The 20334-nt window shown below is 42.2% G+C and overlaps 1 protein-coding gene across 1 annotated transcript in view; it reads right to left on the reverse strand.

Moving 5' to 3' along the window:
• Positions 1-3766: 3766 nt before the first annotated feature.
• MRPS6 (mitochondrial ribosomal protein S6) overlaps positions 3767-20334 on the reverse strand; it is a 40080-nt gene continuing 23512 nt past the window's right edge. The window contains exons 2-3 of the mRNA XM_069945414.1: positions 12763-12902; positions 3767-4060 (exon numbers count right to left, since the gene is read on the reverse strand). Of these exons, the coding sequence (XP_069801515.1) occupies positions 3868-4060; positions 12763-12902 (333 nt within the window). The 3' untranslated portion in view covers positions 3767-3867. The remainder of the gene's footprint in view (positions 4061-12762; positions 12903-20334) is intronic.

The following is a 20334-nucleotide window of genomic DNA, read 5'->3' on the forward strand; positions in this document are numbered from 1 at the left end:
GGCGGGCTGTAGCGCACACATTGATTGGATGCGTGCATCAGGGCCCGGCGCAGCGCACCACGCTCCGGGTCCCCGCTGATTGGATAGGAGGAGCATGTCCGGGCGCTACAGGCGGCCAGTAGGTGAGGCGGACAGCAGCAGCAGGGTGATCTGCAGGAGCACCATAGTTTGGGGAACTTTCCCCGCGGCACACCCGACCATGTGTCGCGGCACACTGGTTGAAAATCTCTGGTCTAGAGGAAAGAAGGCTTCACCATTAGAAATGAGCGAACCGGGTTCGGGTTTGAGTCCATCCGAACCAGAACGTTCGGTATTTGATTAGCGGGGGCTGCTGAACTTGGATAAAGCTCTAAGGTTGTCTGGAAAACATGGATACAACCAATGACTATATCCATGATTTCCACATAGCCTTAGGGCTTTATCCAAGTTCAGCAGCCACCGCTAATCAAATGCCGAAGTTCGGGTTCGCATCGACTCGAGCATGCTCGAGGTTCGCTCATCTCTATTCACCATCATCATAGACCTGGATTCTCTACTGTAAGAGCAGTGAGACTATGCAGTGAGACTCTGCCACATGATGGTGTCATGGGTAACTTGCTAAACAATCTCAAGGGAGGCCTGCCCCCTTGATGATCCAGGGATTTATTCTGATTGCCATTTTGGAGTCTGAAAGGAAATTTTCTCCCTGTGATGGGACAATTGTCACCTACCTCATAAGGGTTTTTGCCTTCCTCTGTATTAACACAAGGTTATACTGTAGGTTGAACTTAATGGACTTGATGTTTTTCTTCCAACCTTATTAACTATGTAACCTCTGTGACGCAGCAGTAGCAGTCCAGGCCCGTCCTCTTCAGACTCCATCACTTGGCACTGGAACCTCTCTCACCGGCTACCATAGATACCTCAGCTTGAAAAATATGTTATTTTCTAACCTTACAGGTGCGGTGCTTTCTCTCTTATGCTGTCCTATCCTCTCTTTCTCCACACACTCGCAGCTCCCACCACTCACAGGAAGGTTTAGATTCACCTTGCCCACGCCAGGAACCTCTCGAAAACAGGCAGGAAAGTTACCTGAAGTTATAGGAACTGACCTCAGAGAGACAAAACTACATATTCCACTGGACGACAGGGAAACCTTGGGAGTCTGCTTCACCCAGGTAACAAAGGACGGGGCTCGTACTACCCACCTAGGACGGGTAGCCAGCAACTAGGGGGCATAAGGCAGAGACTAACAAGTTATCGATAAGTACAAGTAGTCTTTTAAACTCTTCTATTTACTTAAAATGTTCCGGAAGGGTCCAACAACACTCCAGGCTACCGTGACAAGTTCCCAAGTGACCCTAGACCCACTCAGCTACCACCCACCGTACCAACTGACCCGGTAAGGAAGGACTACCACCAACTCCCCACGTAAGCCGGCGCACCACAGTGTCCCACCTCAGGAAATTATTGGCTGAGCCAGCAGGTCCCTTTCCCCAGTGTTCATCTCAGAAGCAGGAAGATGTGAGAAGATCAGTAGATGGAATAGAGAAGAATGGGAGCTGTGGAGGAGCATCAGGTGACCAGGACTAGGTAAATTAGCTTTATCTTTCTCTCCACAGCATATTTTTTTCTGACTAGGGTTGAAATAACCCTTTAGAATCTGTGATTACAGCAACACCCTACACACATAAGAGAAACATGATCAACCACCACCATGTTTTGGCCGTAGACCTGTTAAGGGCCAAAACGCATAGTGTTCCACCAGTGCTATATGTATGTGCATAGGTTGTTGCTTATAATCTTTTATGGATTTTAATACAGATTAGACATTTGGATACTCCAAATTACTGTTAAAAAAAATAAATAAATAAGTACACATATAGCAGAAATACAGTGGAATTTTTCACTTTAAAATTCTGTGCTGAACATCCACAGAAAACACATCACAGTTCAGAGATGTCCAGCTGCTATGGAGCTGCAAGTATTACCATGTCCTATCTAGCCATAGTCAGGGCAGGCTGGAACACAATTATTCTACATTGGTACGTTGCTATGGCTCAGAAGACATACAGAGAGCTTATCCTGACAGTGGATTATAACTGGTGCCGGTGGCAGTGGTGGCATTGTGTGTATCAGGCTTGTGTCTTTGAGATGTCCCATCTCGGCCTTTCTTGTGCTGATCAGTAATACCCTGCTATGGAACGTACATTGCTACACATAGCCCTCAGTAAACGCTTTGTTGTTGCTACGCGAGTCATAACATCAGACTAGAACTCCATATTTAAGGGGTTAACAGTAAGCATCTTGCGTGGATTGTGCCTATACCAGTGCAGTCCTGGTACATAAGGACAGTAGACAAGAATATGCGTGTCTGTTCTGTTGAGGATAAAGTTCCACATCTGCCAATGGACTGCAAAAGAATGCCTCAGTGTTAACAATAGCCTTTAAGGGGAAATCACTAGTAACGCTGATCACAAAGTTGCTCTATGGAACCTGGTAGTAAGTGTTCAGCTTCCTCACTGTGCCTCTACAGGGGACATAAGGTATTACACAGTGCTCATACAAATCAATAGGTGGTCCAGGTAACAGGACAGGTCCTCCAGAGAAACCTCTCAAAAAGGAAAGTTTAAAAGATTTTCTTTACAGGTCTCACTTTTGGGACTATAATCTGCAGAGGAACCAGTCACCAGTGTTTTATTCCCTTGTACCACCACTCCTTTCAGCAAAGCAGATCTTTTGGACTCTATTCCCTTTATAGTCATGGCTTTTGTTATATAACAGGTCAAATCACATTGATTTATAATGGTTTATGTGAAGGACCTGCAGTACCAGTCTTTTATGGCAAGTCGGATGCTGCAGACTATGTTTTTCCTAATGAACCCCCCTGATAAAAAGAAAGTAAATAACTGGGTGTGAGCAGGAGCAAAGCATAAAATAGTTTCCCGGTTGCAGGTTCCCATGGAAATGCTTTGAGCGATATGAAGCAAACAGAAAAAATTACAGAACAACTGACCTCTGTCAATGTAAAGTTAAAGTAAAGTTTAGTGACTGCGAAAAGACTAAGAACATTTTTGAAGGACTGAAACACAAAGTAGATGTCTGCTTAGACAATCTCCATCCAAAACATAGGAATTTAAGCAAATGTACCAATTCATTTAATGATTTTTTTTTTTACACCACCTGGTTAGCACTGGGGTTTACATCATGGTGGCAAGGTGCAGGACCAAGTCACTGACTATACATGCCAACCAGGTAGTGAAGAAATAAATTAATTCAGTAAGCAAATTGGTAAATTTGTTTTAATATGGAAAACTGCAGGCCTGTAATACCCTGGACCTGGATTACATTCTGGTAGCTGAAGGAGAGAAGAGCCCCCACAGCAAAAGTCAAACTGAGTTCACCATTATAATGCTGAGTTTTACCACCGAGGATGGAAAGTGCTTTTTTTCCTCCCTTCATTGGTTCGATTCCCTCATCCTTGTCCAATAAGGCTGCATTGCTTTCTTCATCTTTGGAGCAGAAGAACAAGAAAAATGGGCAGATCTGTTGCACTCAATAGATCCCTAAAGTTTCAAAACATTGCTGCATGCTGCACCGGGCAATAGTAGATCCTCTAGGGGGAGTCCAGCACGGATTAGGTCAGGATCAATCAGGGGCAACCTCTTCCTCTAAAAGCCCCATCAAAGCATCCACCATACCAACATTAATAGTTCTTATACTAAAGACAAGATAGGAGATTAGAGACAGATGGAAGGTATGGGAGGTCACATCAATGATTTGCACATTATGGAAAGTAATTATATTTTATTATTCTAACAGAAATAAGAAAAAAAACCACATGCTTTATGCACAAGCGAACAGACATGTTGACAGCCGGAATCGGCCTCATTTCCTCTTCCTGCGACTGAATTTTGACTCGAGGTTTGTGGGCGGAAGCATCCCGGGACACGGTCTCTCCGGTGGCTTCTCCTCTTCGTGTTTTAGAATGGTTGGCCTTATCACATCGATGTCACGGGATAGATGGTCTAGCACACCAGGAATAATGTTGGGTGGAGAATAGAAGTCAACTAGGAAGTACCTGAAAGTAGAAAGTAGTACTGTAGGTTGTTGAAAGATTTGGTTTAGCATTAGCATGTATTTAACCAGTGAGTTCCTTGGTAATAGTTTAATCACAGAGCTTGGCTCATCCCAGACCCCCAGCAATCAGCATCTGTGGGACAGACTAGCAGTAAAATGTTTACATTTTCCTGCAGCACCACCACAGGGGAAATTAAAGGAGAAGTCTGGCGATTTTCAAAATTTCACAGACAGCAGGGACAGGTGGTAACATAATAAACAATCACTACTCACCACTCCCCCTACCCGCGAAGTACCAGGTCAAAGGCCCTGGGACCCCCGCTGGAAGGCACTTTCCTCCGGGTTCAGATGACGTTGCAACTCACGGGAAAATACAAAACCTGGCTGATGGATTACACACTCAGCCAATCAGTGACTACAATGGTGTCCCACCCCAGTCACTGACTGGCTGACCGGGCAGTCCATCAACCAGGTCGTAGCGTTGCCTGTGCAAGAGATCCAGGAGTCGACAGGGGTCCCGAACAGGCATTCCAGCGCAGCTACGGCACGGGGAGAAGGGAGCTGGGATTACTTGTTATGTTCTCCCCTGTTGGATGTAAAAAATTTCAAAATCAACTGACTTCTCTGTTAAGGATTGCACAGTGTCCATTAAGATCAATGTACTGTCTGTGTAATGTAGGACATTGTAAATACTTTCCATTTTGGCCAAAGAAGAGTCTATGAAGTGAAACTGAGCTGCAATAGCCCAAACAGACTGAAGACTAGAGTGGTGCTGTTGCTGGAGGAAAACAGCTATGTTGTTGTAATCCTGCATGTAGCTGGGGGTGAAGTAAAAAAAAAAAAAGTCACACTCACCTCCTCTAGATCCCCCAAGTCTTCTGATCTAACTTATCCAGTCCCCTGCTCATCAGGTTCTGATGAGACTAATTGTCTTGGTAGTAGTGAAGAGCTGGGGACTGGGTGCTGTCAGAGTGCGGAGGACTTAAAGAGGAGAGTATGACTTGTTTTAGTTTATTTATGACCCCCCGCAATTAAAAGGGTATATTAATGTGTTTTTTTTTTAAACCAGACAACCCCTTTAAAAAGAGGTCCAGGGGTATTCCATATATTTTTTTTACATTTCTGTATATATTTTATTGTACTCTACAGAGGGCAGGAGGCATAAAACGAGAGTGATCCGTGACTTTGGGAGTACACTTTTTATTGTCATTTATTGGTGGTATTAGGCAATAAATGTGCAGGCACCGTCCTTGGCTCTCGTGGTAAATGTAACAGTTAAGGAGACCTGGTCTCGGCGCTGCAGCAGCTCACATCACAAAGAAGATGGAAATTTCCACTATGCAGAGAGCTGAGCCGAGGGCGGGTGGGAATAAGCCGGTGCCTGCGCTGAATCGCTCACCGAGGCATCTATGCAATCTATTCAGACTGAGCCAAGAAATGGCAATGACTTGTGCTTATGGCATGTGTCTTATGTGAACATATACAGCTACAGGGGGCTCAAATGATGATAAGTGTGCAAGAAAAAGAGAGACTATTCTGATATTCAACACGTAGTAGCCGGATGCTGAACGGTCCCGTCCTGCTCATATATGCAAATACCAGCCAAGGGTGATGATGGTGATTATAGTAATAACAAAGTAGTCCTTTGTCTCCTGCCATGACTCATCCCCCCCACCACCACAAAACGCTCTCACACCTTGCAGTACATCATATGCACCCCACTGTGCCATGGCTATGAGTTTATACATGTCTCCTGATGATCACATACAAGGGTGTAATAACCCCAACCTAGACCTGTAATGATTTCTGACCAGCATCGTGGTGTGCCAATGTACGGGTTTAAGTCCCCCATAACCACCATCTCTGTGATCTGGTGTCACAGGTGCCGCCATTTTGACCCCAATGTGTGCTAGGCACAGGTAGCCCCCCCAAGTGTGTGCCAGGTGCACGTAGCCCCACAATAGTATGCGCTGGGCGCAGGTAGCCCCACAATAGTGTGTGCCAGGCACAGGTAGTCCCACAATAGTGTGTGCCAGGCGCAGGTACCCTCACAATAGTGTGTGCCAGGCACAGATATCACTGTAATAATTTGTGCAAGGCACATATACCCCCATAATAGTGTATGCAAGGCACAGGTGCACTCAGTGTGTGCCAGGTGCAGAAACCCCCCTAATAGTTTGTGCCCACCCACAAGTATCCCCATAATAGTATGTGTCAGTAACAGATGGTTCCATAACTGACCATGGCAACTACAGATAACATTGAGAAGTTTATAAAAGGGGTTATCCAGCTTTAGAAAAATGAGGCCACTTTCTTCCAGAGACAGCACCACTCTGGTCTCCAGTTCAGGTGTAGTTTGCAATCAAGCTCCATTCACTTCCATGGAATTGAGTTGCAAAACCTGCACCCAAACTAGAGATAAGAGTGGTACTGACTCTTGAAGAAAGTGGCCATGCATTTCTAACACTGGATAACCCCTTTAAGGGTATGTTGGCATAAAGGATAACAAACTAATCTGTGGGGTTCAAACTGCCAGGAACACCTTCAATCTCTGCCCCCAAAATAAAGGGTGTGCACTACAGCCACCACTCCATTCTTTCTCTATGGGGTCACCAAACATTGCCATCCTATGTCCACACATGTGCGGTGTGAACCATTCACTCCGAGGCCAACCCATTTTCAGGTAACATCCGCACCAATCAGCTTAGTTATCCTCTATCCATAGGGGATACATGATGATATCTTAAGATGGAAATACCCTTTTAGGTGATGTCCATTTCCCCTCACAATAAGCTGATCAGATGTAATATGCTAGCAAATGCAGCAGTAAGTGTTCCAATTCCCTACACTGCCTCCACAGGTTAAATGATGCATTACACCATTCTCATTATAAAGAATGGATATGCCAGGTCTTCTAGATGAAGAGGTGAGTTTTATAGGCTATGGGGCTTCCTGTTTTAAACTCTAAATTCCCTAACAAAGTGCAGTGTTACCATGGTTTAAGAGTAACTTGAATTGAGAGAGTTTTGCAAGAAAAGCTCACAATTTTTTAAAATTGAGACTTGGTTTAAGACGATTGCTTTGGTTTAAGAGCTCCTTGTACTGGGTGGGAGGGGGAGTGGGGGAGGGGCATGGTCTGCATAGCGGGGTCTACAGCACTGTACTCTGACCCAGGAAGTCTCCCTCACCTTCCAAATCATAGTAGATCGACTTCAGGCTGGGGCTTTCATCAGAGGACAGGACTGTGGAGGAAATTTCTCCATAGCTGTAACCCCTCTCTCCCCAGACAGAGAGTTCTGCTATACTGTGCCCACATCTGCCCTGCTCATTCCTTCCTGCTCCCTGCAGTCTCTGTTAGCCCCTGTGTTTCCCATCCTCTCCATTACCGCTATAATGTGCCTGCACTTACACTCAGCCATTCACACTCCTGTATAGAAAAGTTTCTGTCACTGTCCTCCTGCACAGCTCTGTGATTCTCGCTTCCTGATATCTACAAACTGCTGCTGTGTTGTCAGGTTTATGAAGTTTCTATACATTATACTTCACATGCTGATTGCTATACTGTACAGTAACTTATAATATCACATTCAGCTCTTTCTAAATGCTTGTTTCATTTATTTTACATGTTATTCAGAATAAAAAAAAAAATCATTTTTTTGGGGTGTGGAACCAAATTGTCTGCATTTTAATGATTTCTTGTAGGAAAATTTGCTTTGGTATAAGAGTGGATTTGGATTACAAGCACAGTCCCAGAACGAATCATGCTCGTAATCCAAGGCACCACTGTATTATGAAGGGGGGGATTTCTAAACCAGTCAAGCCCTGGTTGAAAAAAATACCATCAATAATCTTTTCTATCTCATCCTGCACCTTTTTGGGTATATCCACTCTATATAAACACGGTTATGTTATTTCATCCACTGCTGTAAAATTCCTCCCCCAGTGCTGGATAGTTGTGGTGGGTGTGAATATACTCAGAGCACACTAGCCCAATACAGGGAGCGCTGTGTGTTAATGGCACAAGAATGATACCTTGAACGGCACACCCGGAGCAATGAGACAACATCCCAGCATCAAAATACATTCCTCACAATACATTCCTAAATAACCTGAATGTTTTGGGGCTTTTTTCCAAAAATTTAAAGGGGTATTCCCATCTCAAAGTAATGGAACATCACTAGAAAAGGTATGATTGGTGGGGGTCAGACCTTGAGGCAACAGGTCCAGGGTGTATCACCTATGTATCCATATAAACTATAGGAAAACTCTGGCTCTCACAGCACAAGGGTTAACCCCCAGATCAGGTACCCCATGCATATTTTTCTGCCATGCAACACTTGTGATTACCTAGCTTGGCGGCATGGCTTGTTGCCTGGAAACCATCCGAGACCCCCGCTGGCCAGCTCTCACAAAAGAATTTAACATCCAACAAGAAGCCAGCAGACAACTTACAAAAAGGCGATAAAAAGTAACTTATTAAAACAGACAGGTCTGGACAATGGCGCCATTTACAAGTATCCCCTGCTTTTCTTAAAGGAACATCAAACTACGAGACCTTGCATGCCGGCTTTCTGAAAGCATACTAACCCTTAAAATATATTTTCTTGTAATTTATTTTAGAAGTATGGTAAAGGTACAAAGAAGTGCATAGCATAAAAATATATTTTATATAAACAAACGCATGCAGATAGATAGGTAGATGAATTGAGGTAGTGAAAACCATTTGGGCCCTACCAGGCCTATGGTCCAGGCCTTGTAGTACCAATTCATAAACATGTTCTGATCTTCAACCTATATATTTACCTGTACTACTATTCTATACAATGCTTTTCAATATAGTTTTAGGTGTAACAAACTGGGCAACAGTGCATGACCCCCTTCTTCTAGATCTTAAAAGGGATTATTCCAAGATCCAAAGTTATCCCTTATACACAGGATAAGGGATATCTAGCTGATTGTTGGAGGCCTGGGCCCTGGGCCCCCCACAATCCCAAAAACAGAGATCCCTTGTCCCTCAAAGTGAATAGGGCAGCATTGGCTAATGTTCCATTCCTTCTCTAAGAAACTTGTGAACAAAAGGTCGGCCAGCCACTGATCAGCTAGTTACCCTGTGTTACAGTATGTGGAAAACCCCTGTAGTGATGGCCATATAGTGCTCTCTAGCTCCTGCACTGATCTACATGGCAGCATTAACTGGCCTGAATTTGCATCATAACGTGGACGCTGTACGGCAAAATTGTTTGGACACTATGGCCGTTTGCTTTGGTTTTATTTTATTTTTGGTATTAAATTGCATTACTGTGTGGATAATGTATGCAGGTATTATCTGAAATATTGTCTGGGGGTATTAGTTGTACGATGTACGGCACTTTATTTGGGGACTGAATAGCAACATATAGGGCTATTATTTGGATACTTAATAGGTATCATTCACACACTGCATAGCAGTATTATTTGGATAATGTAAAGAGTAGAGATGAGCAAATCACTCGGAAATTCGTTTTGCAAAGTTTGCAAACATTTGCACGAATTCGCAAATTGCATATAAACTAATTTCATTAAAAATAATGGCGAGCGAACATGTTCGTAAATGTTTGTATGTGCGTACGAAAATGCTGCTAATTGTTCGTCTTCACCGATACAATTTGTTCGATGATCAAAATGGTTATAAAAATCTTTTTCGAACATGCAAATGTTTATCTTGTGATTTACACAACAGCGTAATATTTGCAACTGCATAATGTTAGCAACTGCGTAAATATAAGTTAACATGTGTAGTCGCTATTGTGGCTGCCATGTTTAGCCAATTTGCAAAGTGAATCTGGCAAATTCGCAAATCACAATGAGACGAATTAAATGCTCAATTCTCTGAGAATCTTATCTCTAGTATAGAGGTATTGTTTATACTAGTATTATTTGTATACTGTATAGCGGTATTATTTGATACTGCATAGAGGTATTATTTATACACCAACGGTATTATTTGTATACTGTATAGCAGTATTATTTGTTTACTGTATAGAGGTATAATTCATATACTGTATAGCGGTATTAATTTGGAGACTGTATAGAGATGTTATTTAAACATTGTATAGCAGTATTATTTGGATTTTGTATGGCACTTAATATGGGGATTAAAGGGAACCTGTCAGCTCCTGGGCCCTACCTGAGGTGCTGGCAGTGTGCTGTACCTGGCAGCCCCCAGTGAGCATGGTGCCTTTTTGGTAATTTTCCGTGCAGCAGATTATGTACAATCTTATGTTTCCTACTGTACTAAAGAGTCACAGAGCTGTTGTTCGTGCCACACTCTGGCATGCATCCTCCTCCCTCTTCAGGAATAATCAATGCTGCCCGGCCTCCTGCTCGCTCAGCTGTCAGATTGCAGTCAGGTATAATTGAATCTCTTCTCCCTAATTCTCCCTGTTGGGGCTGTGGTCTAGGGATAACTAACCTGTCTAAAGACCTGCCAGCAGTTCATTCTCTGGTTCAAATCTCTGATGGAAATTAAATAGATGTATTTTTTTTTCTCATTATTGTATCATTTTTAAGGCTATGTTCACACACAGTATTTTTGCTCAGTATTTTGCAACCAAAACCAGAAGTGGACTAAAAACACTGAAAGGCTATGTTCACACATTGTTGAAATTAAGTGGATGGATGCCATTTAATAGCAAATAATTACTGTTATTTTAAAACAACGTCCAATATTTGCCATTAAATGACGGCCATCCGCTCAATTTTAACAGTGTGAGAACATAGCCTTTCTGTGTTCTCAATCCACTCCTGGTTTTGGTTGGAGAATACTCACCAAAATACTGAGCAAAAATACTGTGTGTGAACATAGCCTTAAAAATTATACAATAACGAGAATAAAAGACCTCTATCATTTTTAAGGCTATGTTCACACACAGTATTTTTGCTCAGTATTTTGGTGAGTATTCTCCAACCAAAACCAGGAGTGGATTGAGAACACAGAAAGGCTATGTTCTCACACTGTTAAAATTGAGCGGATGGCAGTCATTTAATGGCAAATATTGGACGTCGTTTTAAAATAACAGTAATTATTTGCTATTAAATGGCATCCATCCACTTAACTGCAAAATACTGAGCAAAAATACTGTGTGTGAACATAGCCTTAAAAATGATACAATAATGAGAAAAAAAAAATACATCTATTTAATTTCCATCAGGGATTCGAACCAGAGAATGAACTGCTGGCAGGTCTCTAGACAGGTTAGTTACCCCTAGACCACAGCTCCTACACATGTGGGAGAAGAGATTCAATTATACCTGAGTGTTTCTGTCAGACATAAACTGCCAACACAGGACTGATCTGCAATCTGACAGCTGAGCGAGCAGGAGGCCGGGCAGCATTGATTATTCATGAAGAGGGAGGAGGATGCATGTCAGAATGTGGCACGAACAACTGCTCTGTGACTCTTTAATACAGTAGAAGACATAAGATTGTACATAATCCGCTGCAAGGAAATTTACCAAAAAGCCACCATGCTCACTGGGGGCTGCCAGGTACAGCACACTGTCAGCACCTCAGGTAGGGCCCAGGAGCTGACAGATTCCCTTTAAATGACAGCACTGTGTGGGCAATATATAGGAGTAACATTTGGATCATTTATAGAGGCATTATATATGTTTATGGTGGTATTATTTTACCTATGTAGCTTTTTACATTATATAGAAAGGGAGGAACAGTCAGACTATAATCAGATTTTTAACATAAGTCAGTATCAAGCTTGATCAGTGACTCAGGATTACTGCATAAATGACATTTTCCCATATGAAAAAAATAAATTATAGAAACTTGGTAACCATGGTGACATTACATCACTCCTCAAAGTCAGAAATACACTGACTGCTATGTACAGGTACATTTTCTGCCAACATTATAAAGTCAGCTCTACAATGACTAAAGCAGCATATATACAGTGTTAGGGCTGTATTAGACTGTCCGACCACTATAATAAATAAGCACCGATCTGCTAGATCGGTGGTCGTTTACTGAGCCTAGTATACGGCATTGTTTATTGTGCAGCAAGGGCTGTGTGTATATATATTATATATATATATATATATATATATATATATATATATATATATATATATATATATATATATATATATATATAGTCAGCGATATCCGTGCAGCCTTTACTGTATACAGTAAATTATAAACTGTATACGTTACCTCTTAACACTCCCCACAGCCGCCAGTATAACTTCGAAGTGACAAGCTTCTCAGCCAATCACTGGCAGTGGTGGTCAAGTCCTGGCAAATGATTTGCTGAGCAGCCCGTCACTTCAGAGAGCGGCTCTGAAGTTGTACCAGCGGCTGCGGGGACCAAGGAGAAGCCAGGAAGACACCGGGGAGTGTGGAGAGGTAAAGTACATAGTTTATTACAGATTCATCAGCCGTCAGCAGAGCATCACTAATACATGTGGCAATAAGTGCTCAACAGCAGATGATTTTTGGTCAGGACCTAAAGATGCAATCAGCCAATGATCATTGTATGTCGACTTATCGTTGTCTTTATTACACTGAGCGATGATCTGCTGAATCGGCCTGATTTGGCAGAATATTGCTCCATGTAATAGGGCCCTTACAGACCCCAAGCAGATTTACAGAGGGGATTAATTCTGTTGTCCCATAATCCCATACAGTGTCCTCGTTTTTCTCTACATACATACCCTGCTCGTATGTGACGCTGGTTGTGCTTGGAGATCTTATAAGGAAGGTTCTTCTCCCCAAGGTTTTCCAGGTTCCGTACAATGGCTCCCTTTCCCATTAAAGTTTCTAACGTACGTTTCAAAGTCGCCACCGTCTCAGGCTGCAAAAAAAAAAAAAGTGGTGGGGAAAGAGTTAACACTCTTACTATAGTCATCACCCTTCTGACAGATAAATATTGACAAACATCAGGCATTCCCATTGCCACCAGGAATGTTGTAAGAGCAATAAGGGGGCCCATACACCTTGCAAAGAAGTCACAGTAACCTATTGCTTCACCTAGTGTATCTACCGTACATCCTTGTTAATTCATGATAAATTGGTTTATTGTAAGTTTTCATATGTTACCATGCAAAGAACCTTCTGTGCATTGTTTATTGCAGCAGTATAATGCATCAGTACATTCCAAACCTGTGTTTTTTATGTTTTAACCCCAAATCCAGAATTCTAATCAATTCTTTATTATTGCTACATGATATTAGTTACTTTAAACCAGCAATGGTCACTCCCATTATAAAAGCCCATTTGACAGCGGCACAATGCATTCAGTGGTGGCCACACCTGTACGTTCCCACTCCATTATAGTTGGTGAGAAAGTTTCTCTATTTCCCATCTAGGATAATGGAGGCCAACCAAGTGACCCTTCTGTTCTTGAGGGAAGTTACTTATTAGGTAGAGAGTACTATGTACATAGTACGTGCATGAAGCCATATTCTATACAGTATACAGACAGACGAGCAAGGGGCTGCCAGGTAAACTTTCCAGATAAATTGTAACGTACTGATGCTAAAAAAAAACAGGCCAAACAGAGTTATGTAACCATTTAGTGTTCCAGAAAGTTCAAAAAGTGGGGTCTTCTTTTAAAGATCCTCATATATTATATAGAGCTGCTACAAAGAGTGCCTCTTGCTCTGAAGGACCCGGCCCTATATACAGCCCCTTGATTTTAGTGGTAGCAATGTGATGCTACACTCCACCTGCGGAGGCACTGCAGGGAAACTAATGGTGCGTTTACACAAAGATTTATCTGACAGATTTTGAAAGCCAAAGCCAGGAACAGATTTGAAAAGAGGATAGATCCCAGTCTTTCCTTTATGACCTGATCCCTGTTTATAGTCTGTTCCTGGCTTTGGCCTCTAAGATCTGTCAGATAAATCTGTCTGTGTAAACGCACCATAAGTCTTGCAATGTGGTTCTCCTTCACACGGAACCAGTCGTCTTCTTCCTTAATTTCATCAAGAGCCTAGCAATAAAAAGATCATTCATGTCATGTCCTCCAAGATGTCCCCTAGCAATATAGGATCAGAATTTAGCCTAGGGTCTTAAAATCTCCAATATTATGTCGATGTCAAGCTAAAACAAATCGGCCTGTAATGTATGTGAATGTCTCAGTTCTCTGACTGAAATCAGAAACGTTGAACATGAATTAGACTTTTGCATAAAACTTTCCATTATAAAATGAAACTATGTATTATTGAGTTTCAGTCTTGTGGTTATAACCAATTAGAATGCCACAACATATTTTTCATAAAACAAGATATAAAAGCAGAATTTACAGAATTTCATGTGAATATTTATTGATTTATATAAAAAAAAAAAAACATTGTCTTTTGTTCCCAATCCCAACTTAAGGCCTAAGGACAAATAAATCTCTAATCTTCTTTAGAACATCTTTTCTTCATTGATTCCTATAAAGACCATCTTCAGACAAGATCATACTCAGAAGACTTATAACCACAAAGTGATGTTACAGCCAGATACTGACTTCAAAGTGCGTCTTGGTATAAGCCCATGAGCCATTGGGGAGGTTCGTGAATGGCCACTAATGTTCATCAGTTACCAGGGTTCATGGGGTGTCAGTGTGAAAGAGATCGTCTCAGGATACAGATAAAGGAAAAGAATACAATTAAGAAATTGGCAACTGGAGGGAAAAGATTAAACCAAGATCCCAGAAGTCATCCCAGGCCTGTCAGCTGTTTGAGGTGGGCCGGGGATACAGGGCTTTTGCTCATATTTGAGGTTTCTTAGATACTTATGAGGCTGGCTACAATTCAACCACATGCATAAGATGATACATGTGATCATATTTTGCATGCAAGGCTGCTCTCATAATCCATGAGATCTCACAATCCATACAGATGTTGTTGGCATGGTACTTCTATCACAAAAAGTACCACACTATCATGGCGCACTTTGCATATGTCCAATAGCTCTCTATACAATGAGCCCAAGGTGCAGAGCAAAAGAAACATTAGTGGTCATTGTTCCACTTAGTGAACAGTAAGCCAGGGTTGCTTTATGCATCCCTGGCTTACTGTTCGTTTATTTGCTGGGCTGGGAACCCTGTACTCAGCACTTATCCGAGGGAATCTGTGTTCTGGCTCAATAGTAAGCCTTTGCTATTATATTATATGGCACTTGCACTCGCAAATCTGGTGCACCTTACGCTCTTGGCTATGAAAACACTATGGTTGTAACCAGAGCTGGACCAAGGCAAGTATAATAACGGTATATATTTTTACTACTATTATCAGGTGTACTAGGAAGAGCTAGGTACTGTCTAACTCTACAGCATCTAAAATTATGCTAAGGCACTGGGGCTGCAGGATCGTATTGTTATGGCAGGATGGGTCCAAATTACATAGCCTTTTCTACCTGATAATACTGAGCTGATCTGCTGGTTGTATCTGGTTTGTTATGAAAATGGAGGTTGCCCAGTGGCTAGTGAAGGTGAGCCCCCAGCAGAAAGTTGCAAGTTTTCCTCCCTATACTAACATTGGGATTTAGACATGGTGTAAAGCAGCAGTGAGAAAACAACAGAAGGGGAATTCTACAAAACCAAGTAAACATATACAAGTAAATATAGTATTCATAAGAGAAAAGTTTTAATAGTTTCCATTAGTGAAACTGGCCATGGGAGCAAACACATGTATAAAGATAGCAGATAGGCCATAGGTTGAGAATTAAATATCTAAAAGGGGCTGCATTATATATTAATACTGAACAAGAATACACAACTACTGCCAAACTAGATTGGGAAGATTCTTGTGCTGAATGGAATTCCAGAATTCATTTATTTGCCTTATATCCCTTATAACCTGACTAAGGTGAGCTCTTTCTGGCCCAGAGTCAAAAACTGCTTGATCTATTACTCAGAAACGTGAAAAACCTGATATACAAAAGCTATTTAGATAGATGTGTAAATACTTGTCACTTATTTAGAACACGTTAACTCACTTTTAGGTTGAAAAAGTTTTTGGGATCATCAGAGACCAGAGAAATAAAGCACAAGTATTAAACATATGAACAGGGATATCACAATACAGAATGTAATCACTTAAACACATAGCAGGGTAGATAATGAGCATGTTTTACAATATAAGGCCCCCTTCACACGTCCGTGTCAGTTTTTACTGTGAGGAAATCCTGTTCAGAAGGCCTCAAAAGACATAAGGAAAGTATTAGGATTTCCTGACAGTAATCTGTTTTTACCTTCAGCCTTCAGGATTTCCTGATGAGAAAAAAATAAAAAAGTGATTTCAATATAGACTACATCACAGGTACCCACATCGCCCCTCGTCTACCCTGCCACTGCCTCCACCTCGTGTACCCTGCCACTGCTGCTAGGTGGACGGAGATGCCGCGGCACGCCAAGGGCTGAGGTCCGGGGGAGTCAGGCTGCAGGAGGCCGGGGCAGACCTGAGGTGGCGGCAGGAAGAGACCGGGGGACCGGAGCGCACCAGCAGACCAGGAACAGCAGGAGGCCGGAGGAGACAACCAGTGAGGTTCGGGAAAGAGGGGTATGGATGGTGGGCAGACCATCCGGCGCTCCAATAGACGTCTATGGGGGCACCTGGGCCAGAATTCCGGACAAAAATAGGACATGTCCTATTTTTTCTGGATCTATTTTCCGGAACAGAAAAATCGGGAAGGGTGTCCATGACTAATTAAAGTCTATGGGTCTGGAAATCCGGGTGGTTTTTCCGGACGTGTGAAGGGGACCTAAATATGTAAATTCACAGATTAAGAAGCAAGGGTAAAATGGAGGAAAGAAAAGTATGGAAAGGAGCAGATGACCATGATGAAGACTCAGCACAGCAAATTTTAGAAAATCAAGATGGTGGAGTACCATCAAAAAGCCAAGATAATACATTGGGATGCTTTCAACTGGGACCACAGGAATTACGTGGAGTAGAAGGCAGGTACTGGGTTATTGTCCGGGGCCCTGATCTTCTCTATATAACACCCATTGCTTCCACCCTAGTGACCCTTAAAGTAACAGAGCTGGTCGATATCCATTGCTTTTAAACCAGAGAAAACAAAAAATAGGCATAGGGCCCGAGAAGGGCAATGTCGGGAGATGTACGTATAGACACCCAACAAATACTTTATAGTACAATACAAAGTCCAGCCACAATGCAACTACACATGAACATTCCCATCAGATGCATAGCAGTGTGCCGGCCAATGGGTAGATTCTATATGATCTTACAAGAGTTCTCTACCAACTCTTGGTCACTCCTAAACATGATATGTTGCGTTCACTGTTATGATGCTATCCATAGAAAGTATAGAAGTCTGTCCTGCAAGCAAAATCCATTTATGATCATTGCAAAATACTGCAAAAAATTTATGCTGTAATGTTTATATGCCGAAAGACTTGGCATAAAGTTTAAGACTCTAAGATGTATACTAATAGCTTCCAATAAGGAGCTATACACCCCAGCAGCTATTGTGAGTCCTACAAAAGATCCAAACCAAGGACTACTGCAGACCTTATGAGAAAAATAAAGGATTTGAAATTTGGCCTGCCTCTGGTAAGCATTACATTTCAAATAGCAAAAAAAATAATCCTAAAATTAAGTTTTATCAATTGTGCCAGCACATAGATAGTGTATCTGGCTGAATGTTCATCCTGCCAGGTACAATATGTAGGGTCAACCATGAGGAAACTCCAGGTTCGTTTTGCTGAACACTTGCGTGATATCCGCTCTGCGATCTCCTTCCCTGGAAATAAATCCATGTCTGGCTTGTCCAGACATTTCCATCAATGCCATGAAGGTGACACGAACACCCTCAAAATACGAGCCATTGAAAAAGTTAACAAACCCCAAAGAGGAGGGGATTGGGTTAAACTTCTCAGAAAGAGGGAAGCCTATTGGATATTACATCTTGCCACACGTTTTCCACAAGGCAAGAATTTTAAGACAGATTTATTTTACATCTTCTAATGCCTACATAATTCATGTATTTTTCTCTAATGACTATTTCTTTAGCAGATATCACATAGGGTTAATTTTTGTACTTACATTGTATCCACCTGTTATGTGCTTCATGTGGTTCCTCGTCACGCCCCTTGTTTTTTCTCTCCAGGCCCGTAGCGGGAGGGGCAAGTGGGAGGAGGTACATCTCACAATAAAATGGTTCACTGTTCAATATACCTTTTGCCATGATTAAGGAGGGTTGCCTCCGCAACGCGTCGGCATGGTTTTAGAAGTTTTTATTATTTTGCATGTACCCAATAAAGTTTTTGATACTACTACAAGGAGCAGTGGAACTTTTCATAGTTTTGAATTGCCTATACGGGTGACGGCCCGCATCAATGTCCACCTGCTCCGTTCTTCTGGGAACTGTGTCATACACCTACTACTACTTGCTGAGGGGTGAGCTGATTTCTTTTTCTTTTGCAACAAAAAAAATCCTAACCCCTTTGAGTTCACCTCTAAAACTAGTAAAAAGTCAAGAAAAACTAATGATCACTATCTGCACCAGGCTGGAGCAGGCCTATTTTGGCAAAAGGCTCCAGCCAAAAGCTGCAGTCAATATAGATGTCAGGATTTTGTTAAGATATGATCCATTTATAAGGTAAAAGATACCACTTGGTAATGTCATGTAAAATGTATTCTGTGGTCACTATAATATTGGTTGTGGCCCTGCGAGGTAAGAATGTACCACTAGGAAAATAAGTCCTTGGGTTGCTTCGTCACAAGGGAGTTTAGCAAGTAGGACCGTGATCATAACACATACCACTATGACACTATCTGGGTACTATCATGGTAACCAAAGAGTTTCTTTTATGAATCTTAAAGGGGAAGTCCAGGCAAAATAATTTTAAGGTATGTTATTACCCAACAAAAAGGTATGAAATATACTAATAGACACTTATTATGGGAAATACACCTATAGTGCATTTTCCCTGCACTTACTACAGCATGGAGTGTTCAAGTCTCTGTAAAGTTGGTGATGTCACGTTACATAAACTGACAACTCCTGCTGCTCCAGTCTGTCCCACCACTGCAGCAGGTGTCGTCAGTTTCTGTGATGTTACATCACCAGCTTTACAGAGACTTGAACACACCATGCTGTAGTAAGTGCAGGGAAAATGCACTATAGGTGCATTTCCTATAAGTGTCTAATAGTAATTTTCATAACTTTTGATGGGCAATAACATATATCTTAAAATTATTTTGCCCGGACTTCCCCTTTAAATGCTGTCCTATAATCTATGGCAGTGTTTCTTAACCCCAGTCCTCAAGACCCACCAACAGGTCATGTTTTGCGGATATCCCATACAACGAACAGCTGTGGCAGTTACTGGTGCACTGACTATAATTATATTACCAGTGAAATCCTCAAAACATGATCTGTTGGTGGGTCTTGAGGACTAGAGTTGAGAAACACTGATCTATAGGGTAATTGATTAAGCACAGCTAAAACACCATGGGGCAGGAACTCTCTGTTCCGAAAAATACCAGTACTGTGTGGAGAACACTATGGGGCCAAACTGAATTCTTCATGGAAAAACGTAATAACCGGGGATTACATTGGTCTGTAATAATTAGATGATTATTGGTTTCCATTGAGGTCCGACAATGTACGAGTTCTTTCCTTTAGCTTCGACAAGGATGGCATAGTAGGAGGCATGTCTACTTGGCAGGGTAAGGACAAGGTCCTATGACTTTGCCTGCGCCATGGCTATTGACACATAATGTATGACTCACTTGCATCGGATGGGGGCTTTCCTCTCGTTCATAATAACAATGTTTTTTTCCAGTGGCTTTATGAAAAGTGACTCACTGTATCAGTGACACTGAGCAAAAGGCGAGGAATTGAAGAGGAATCCGCTCTTAAATTCTGCTAGAAATTCCTCTCATAAAATATGAACAGAGCAATGTCCCATTGTGTTCAATATGATTTACGCTCTGTTGTTCACACTGCAGATTTTCAGAGCAGAATTTTCTGCCGCAGATCTGCTTTCCACCCAAAGACCCCGTTCACACCGAGCAAGAACGTTGGAATTCTGCGGCGGAATCCCGCTGTGCTCAGTGTCTCACCGAGTGAAGGAGAGGGCATGGGCGTCCACTACCGCCGCTCTCCACTCAAAGAAATGACAAAGGCCCCGTTCCCACTGAGCAAAAACGGCAGATTCCGCCAAGAATCCCACCGTGCTCAGTGTCCTGCTTTAAGTGACTGGGAGGGCGGGAACGTCCGCTTCCCCCCTCTCTACTCAAAGAAGTGACGTGTTACTTCTTTGA

This window comes from Dendropsophus ebraccatus, chromosome 11, assembly GCF_027789765.1.
Source record: "Dendropsophus ebraccatus isolate aDenEbr1 chromosome 11, aDenEbr1.pat, whole genome shotgun sequence".
In the NCBI taxonomy this organism is placed as follows: domain Eukaryota; kingdom Metazoa; phylum Chordata; class Amphibia; order Anura; family Hylidae; genus Dendropsophus; species Dendropsophus ebraccatus.